A 6,956-nucleotide genomic window follows, 5' to 3' on the forward strand; every position below is an offset into this window, starting at 1 on the left:
GGGCCCCTCCACACCCCCACTGTCCTGGCTGGCCTTCAGGGGCACTTCCCTCAGCCCCGTGAATGCGGGTTGGAAAGCAGCTGGTCCCCTATAGGGACAGGGGAGGGGAAAAGATTGGGGGAGGCATCTTTTCCTGCAGCAAGTCTAAGGTGTAGGGCAGGGCGGGAGAAAAAGGGAGGAGGGCCAGGGGAGGGAGTGGCCGTGGCCTGGGGTAAAGGGAGAAAAATACCGGAGCAGAGCAAGGAAAAGAAGGAAAAGAGGCCTCCATCGTCAGGCACTGAAACCGCGAGTGGGACTGGGGCGACAAAGGCAAGGGAAGAGGTCATCCTGGTCCCGCAGGAGTCTCCTTTCAGGGCAGAAAGGAGGAGACGCGCCGAGAAGGTCACAGCCATGCAAACACCCCGAAGGAAAGCTGGCACAGCGGCTCAGCATTAGCCAGGCTTCTTCATTCCCCGTGAGCTTGGTGAGGGCCCGCTGAGCTCCTACTATGTGCTCGGTGGATACAGACGCGCCCGGGGCAACGGGATCACGGGAGCCGGAGTCGGCCAAAACGGCTTCCCTGAGGGGGCGGACTGTGTAGACGGGAGGTGAAGGAAGGTGGATGTGCACGCGTGCAGGCTCGAGGAGTGCAGAACGCGAGGCAGGCCGGGGGAGGGGGGGAAGGAGGCGGGGACTGAGGCCGGAGGAGGGTGGAGAGGGGAGGGGGGAGGGGGATGGGAGGTGTGAACAGTGGGAGCTAGGGAGGTCGCGGCGGGGAGGCGGCGAGGCGGGGCAGTAGCTGCCGGAGGGCGTGGGGGGGGGGGCGAGAGGCTGCGCGGGACGCCGCCGGGGGGGGGGGTGGTGGGAGGCGGCGGCGGCGAGGGGGAGGAGAGAGGGAGGGGAAGAAGGAGGAAGCGAGCGCGGCCGCTGCAGGGGGAGGAAGACGGGGAGGAGGAGCCGCGCGCTGTGGCGGCGGCGGCGGCGGCGGCAGCTGCGGCCGCCGGGAGAGCCGAGCGCCGGGGCGCGGGGAGCGCGGGAGGCGAGCGGCCGCCAAGCCGGGGCCGCGGGCCGAACTGCCGGTGAGTGGAGCCCCAAGGGGCGCGCCAGCCGGTCCCCGGGCCGGGCGGCAGGCGCGGGCAGATGCGGCGCCGGGGCGGAGGGAGGGGGCCGGCCGAAGCCCAGCCCCCGGCTGGCCCGGCCTCCCGCTCCCCCCCTCCTCCCTCCCCGCCGGCTTCCTCCCGCTGCTGCCTGCGCCAGGGGGGCTGGTCCCGGGCGGGCCGCGGGAGGGGGGAGGTGCTGCCCGAGGGCGGGCGTCTGGGGCCGGGGGTGGAGCTGGGGGCTCGGGGGTGGACCCGGGGGCGGGAGGCTGGCCCGGGACGGCGCTAAATTGGCTGGAGGGGCCCGTCGGCGGCGAAGTTGCTAGCTGGGGGCAGAGACGGCCACGCGGTTGCAGGAGTAAGAGATCCCCCTGTGGCGAGTGCGTGAGACGAGGAGTCCGGCGTCCCTGCCATCCCCGTCGCCCTCCCCGCCTGCCCGGCCCCGCTAGCTCCTCTCCTGGCCTCCGCGTGTCCCCTCGCTCTCACCCCCGCCGCTCCCCGGTTGGCTCCCGCGGCACTGCCGGGTCCCCTCGGCCCTCGCCGTGACCCTCCCGGCCTCCGGCTTCCCCTGACCCTTGCTTGCTTCGCCACTGCCCCTGTTCCCTTTTCTGCCCTCGCTAGTCACCCCGCCCCGCTTCGTAATTCCCGATGCAATTGCCTCTTTGAGACCTTTTTTTTTTTTTTCCTCTCCTTCCTTTTAGATTGGCCAACGGCTCCTTTCAACCCTGCCTCGTTGGTGGCCACTGGAGAAGCGCGGGGGGCTCCCCAGACAGCCGTGGGGACAAGTTAGAGCCAGCACTTGACCCCGGGCCTCGCGTGTAGCTTCCCTTCCCCTGCTCTAGGTGCCCCGGTGTCTGGAGGGGGGTGCGGGTGCGGGGGTGTGCCCTCCGGTACCCGTCCCAGCACCCGGGCAACCCTCTGGGCTTGTGTTCCATCTCACTCTTGCATCCTGCACGGTGGTCGAGGGGAACCACTTGGCATCATGTCCCGGTATAGCTACCAAAGTCTCCTGGACTGGCTCTATGGGGGCGTGGACCCCAGCTTTGCAGGCAATGGGGGCCCCGACTGTGCTGCCTTCCTCTCTTGGCAGCAGCGGCTGCTGGAAAGTGTGGTGGTCCTGACCCTGGCCCTGTTGGAGATCCTGGTGGCCCTGCGGCACATCCTGAGGCAGACGAAGGAGGACGGTAGGGGTGGCCGTGGCTGCCAGCCAGAGCAGGTGACCCAGCGGCCAGAGGAAGGCAAGGAGAGCCTGAGCAAGAATCTGCTCTTAGTAGCCCTGTGCCTGACCTTCGGGGTGGAGGTGGGCTTTAAGTTCGCCACCAAGACCGTCATCTACCTGCTCAACCCTTGTCACCTGGTCACCATGATGCATGTGAGTGTGTTGACTTTTTCCCTGGCAGCCCTAGTGATAAGAGTCCTTTGTGTGCTCAGGACACTCGGAAGTGTAGAGCACTTCATCTTGAGGGAAGCGGGACCCTTAAAAATGATTTTCCAAGAGTGGCTGTTTTTGTGCGGGTTCCACATTTGGCTTTCTTTCACCTTTGCACAATGCGTCAGCCCCACAGTGGAGGTGAGGGACGTAGTGACAGAGCCCTGGGAACCACTGGCACTCTGGTAGGCTGTCCCTCCCCTCCCAGCCCTACCCTGGGCTTTCACAAGCAGGATGTCTAGCCCCAGCCAGGTGTCCTTTCTGAATCACATCTGGGGACCATGGCCTGCCCCCATCCCCTCTGCTGCAGTGAATTTCCCAGAGGTCTGACGACACCCTTTCCTGGAGGTGGTCAGATAAGGTTCCTTGTCTCCACTGTGGTACTTTGGGGATATACTTCTATGGGTTTCTCTTCATGACTCTTTTTTCATTGGGGAGTTTCATGCTCTTAAGGCGAGGTCTGCCTTTCAGTTCTGAGGTGTGCATTGGAGCAGCACCAAGCTCCTACTAAGCGCCCTCTGAAACAGGCCCCAGGCCGACTCCTGAACTTCCGGGCTGGTGCTCTCTATCCACGGTGAGAGCATATTTATTTTTTGCAAACCTCTCCATCTTATCACTTTTCTTCTGTTTCCTGTGGTCATGGTCCGGGGTGCTCAGAGAGCTGATTTCTTTACCTCCCATTAGCGGTGCTAAGAAAAACAAATGGGATTGAAAAGGAGAGTTGCCAGATACATAAAAATAATCTGGGTGAGGCCCAAGAGTGAGAGTCTTTCTGTACTCAGCCTTTGTGGAGAGATGTTCTAAAACTATAAAATCACGGAGGAGGAGGAAGAGGAGAGAAGGGAAAAAAAAATCTTTATTTTAGATTTCGGGCTGTGAAAAACCTGGTGTGTTTTATTCAGGGACAGTTTTGAAACCTGTCATTAGCATCTTTATTGCTTTTATATTTGTAGAAGGTTGTTCTCCGTAGACTTGTGACAACCCTGTGTGGGGCAGGAGGTTGAGATTATTATCTTGGTTTTACAGGCCTGGTGGGGCCCAGGGACCAGGGATGGGAGGTTGCTTGCCCACAGCCAAAAGACGAATTAGCGTCTGGGTTGGAAAAGTCGCCTACCCTCCTTGGGGTTGCAAGCTGTCAGTGGTGACTGGGAGGTCTCAGGGGGAGGCCTGGGCTGATCATGGCGCCGCCTCCTTGTGGCTCCAAGGCTCTGGAGTGCCCAGCGCTTGCTCCTTCTGTGTTCTAGGCCCTCCTTTGATTGCAGGTTCCTGGCCTCAGTTTCCCAATCTGTAAAATGTGGCGAATGGCCTCCAGCCCCTTCCTGTCTTTGCAGAGGTGGCAAGGGGGGTGTGGATAGCTGTGTGGCTGTCAGCATCCAGTGGGGCTGGAGGGCGGCCTTTTTTTTTTTTTTTTTTTTTAAGACAGGGCTTCTTGGGATGTAATGCCGTACACAGGAAGCCCAGGGCTCTCCTAGCTAGCCCTTCTGTGTAAATTTGAGCCCAGTACTCTTTCTTTTTTTAATGAATGGGCTTTTTGTTAATGAGAGGAAACAACGCATCTCAGCCGCTGCTGTGGGAGGCTCTTGGGACAGGAGTGCTTTTTTTGGATGGCAGGTGGTGAGGGTCAGAGGGTGCCTCTCCTACAAAGGGGTCTTGAGGCCTCTGGCAGCCACATATCTAGAAGGTCAACAAAGGACCAAATTTAGCCTGACTGGGGCTGCAACTGGTGTGATGACATCAAACCTGGCAGCACCGTGGTGTTGAGTGGAAGGGTTTTTAGAAGCTTTTAGAAGACTGTAGAGACTTTGTTCTGGCATTATTCAGTTTTGTGACTTTGAGGAAAAATAACTTCTTGGGCCTCAGTTTACCCATCTGCCAAATGACACAGAGGTGCATGCCTAGCTCTGGACACTCAGCGTTCTGTGATTCTCTTCTCCTCAAGTAGTGGCCAGGGATGCAACAGAGTGCTATTCTAGAAATGCTTTTTGGCTTCCTTGTGTGGAAAAAGGAACCTAATTTCTTCTTTGCCGAGGTCAGGTGGCCTTGTTTGTCTTCGGCTTCCTGTATGTTCCCAGTAAAGTCCACCTGACCTGGCCACCCTTGGGCACATGCGTAGATGATGATGGCACTTGGGGCTGGTTGCTGCGGAGGGATGCATGCTTGGGTGGGGGCGGGGAACTGTGGACTGATTCCTGTCTGTCACCTATGCTTTTTATTGTCCTGTGCTTAGCTTAGACTCTGAAGCTGTAGGACAGGGGGCAAGAGAACAGAGTCATGCTGAGGAATTCTTGACTCTGACCAGGATTGTTCTCCTATGCTCTTTACTCCTATCCCTGCTTTGTGTCATTTAAATTAGTAGCCTCAGGCCTGCTGTGGGACCCAGCCTTTGGTCAGTCCCACATCCCATACCCTACCTATGGCTCTTTCTGGGAAGCAGGAAAGTATGGATTTTTCAGTTAGTGGGAGTCCTTAGAAAACTCCACAACAGATGGTTGGAAACCGTTTTCTGACTTGACTGCAGCAAGGGCTAATGATAGCCAGTGTGGTTAATAATACCTTACACTTACCTGGCACTTTACTGCTTATAAGGCACTTTCACGTGCATTATCTTATTTAGGCTTATGATAGGTTAGCGTGGGCCTGGAAAAAGATGTTAAAACGTTTCCTGTGACTGTATATTCCAAAGGGGAGATGTTGAGTACAGAGAAATGCTTTGGCAAGTGAACATTCTGTGGAGTTCAGAGGTCCCGAAAAGGAAAGGGACACATTGACTGAAATGAAAGGGACAGCTTAGCAGAAAATATTTCTGGTGTGTTTCTCCCCACAGGATGACTCAATTTTGGCTTCATAGAAAGGCCTTGTTCCTCTGAGTCCATGTAAGTTTATAACAAGGACAGTATTGCTTTAGGCCAGGAAGTGGAAGAGTTGGAGGGAAATTGGTTAGCTTCCCCATCTCCCATTTTTCAGTCTGTAAAATATTTATTCCCAAGGCCTTTTTAAACAACCCCTCATCATAGCCATGCTGCTCTTGGGTGGCTGCCAGCATTAGAAGCATAACGAAGGGCAGTTCTTGTGTCTGAGCTCTGTTCTTGATTAATATTCCTGCTGTCCGGTTTCTTTTTGGTCTCCTCTGATTTCTCAGAGGCCCTGGGACCGTGGGTGATCATGGTTTGTGTGACTGAAGCACAGCCATCTCCCATATCCCTTCAGCTGGAGTGCGAGAGGGTTGTCAGGATTCATAAGCCCCAAGACTCACGCGCCATTGATAAGCCTTGGTGAAGATCTGTGGTGTCTGCCAATAAGTATTTCTTCGAGCATGGCTAGTCCCTTCATGCATGTTATTCTTGCAGGTATGGGTGACAGGGAGTGAATTTACTCAGCGATTATGCTATGTACCAAAAATCACCCGGCAAGTTCACGGCAGAGGTAGCTTTAAGACTGAGCCGCTGCGGTGGGAATTGAGGCTTAAGCAGAAAGAGATTCTCGTAGCTGTTTACATCCTAAAGTCTACAGTTTCTCAGCAGAAGGGTTAAAATGCTCGCCAGTTGGACCAGTTCTGTCTGTACAGACTGGTGTTCTTAAATTAGTGGCCCTTCATCTCCCTTGCGTGCGGTTATATTGTCTGTGTCTTAGGTACGTAACAAAAAGACCCCATTTTGGATGGCTTTTCTAATTGTCCAGTTCCTGTCCGTTCTGGACGTGTCTGTGTCCAACATCTGATTGGGCAATGAACTCAGTGGGGTACAACATATGGCTATGCACATAAGGCAGGCTGGATCCGGGCTGGACATTTGCCAAATTAATAATTGATGCCATAGACCCCAGAGTCCCACGCCAATGTTTTTTTTCTTTTTTAATGTTTATTTTTGAGATGGAGAGCATGAGTAGGGGAGGGGCAGGGAGCAAGAGAAGGAGATGGAATTCCCAAGCAGGTTCTGTGCTGTCAGTGCAGAGCCCCCTGTGGGCCTCAAACCCCACGAGTCGTGAGATCATGACCTGAGCCCAAAACAAGATTTTTGTCCCTTTTGCTTAACTGACTGAGCTACCTGGGTGCCGCCAAGCCAGTGGTTTTTGGCCAGTAGTTTTTTCTTAACGTTTATTTATTTTTGAGAGAGAGAGAGAGAGAGCACGCGCGTGCAAGCGGGGGTGGGGACAGAGGATCTGAAGCAGGCTCCTGCTAACAGCAGCAGGACGATGTGGGGCTCAAACTCACGAACCATGAGATCATGACCTGAACTGAAGTTGGATGCTCAACTGACTGAGCCACCCAGGTGCCCCTTAGCCAGTAGCTCTGACTGAGTCCCATCCTTTTTTAGGGTTAACATTGCTATTGATTCCCTGTCTTCTTTATACTATATTAGAAGTCTCATTTCCACCAAATCCGGCTTGCCTGCTTTTGCTTCACTGTTTGATTTTCCTACTTCCTCGCCGCAAATGTAAGAATGGCACATCTT

General features: G+C 55.5%; 1 protein-coding gene across 6 annotated transcripts in view; it reads left to right on the plus strand.

Moving 5' to 3' along the window:
- Nucleotides 1-208: 208 nt before the first annotated feature.
- Nucleotides 209-6,956, plus strand: part of TMEM164 (transmembrane protein 164) — a 166,540-nt gene continuing 159,792 nt past the window's right edge. Inside the window, exons 1-2 of one of the 6 annotated variants that reach the window (XM_053201544.1) lie at nucleotides 209-463; nucleotides 1,778-2,448. In XM_053201544.1, the coding sequence (XP_053057519.1) occupies nucleotides 2,059-2,448 (390 nt within the window). In that variant the 5' untranslated portion in view covers nucleotides 209-463; nucleotides 1,778-2,058. Of the gene's footprint in view, nucleotides 464-901; nucleotides 1,059-1,086; nucleotides 1,457-1,777; nucleotides 2,449-6,956 lie in introns of those variants that run through there. The other 5 variants (XM_053201543.1, XM_053201541.1, XM_053201542.1 and 2 more) reach the window with 5 other exon arrangements.

This window comes from Acinonyx jubatus, chromosome X (genome assembly GCF_027475565.1).
Source record: "Acinonyx jubatus isolate Ajub_Pintada_27869175 chromosome X, VMU_Ajub_asm_v1.0, whole genome shotgun sequence".
Classification (NCBI taxonomy): domain Eukaryota; kingdom Metazoa; phylum Chordata; class Mammalia; order Carnivora; family Felidae; genus Acinonyx; species Acinonyx jubatus.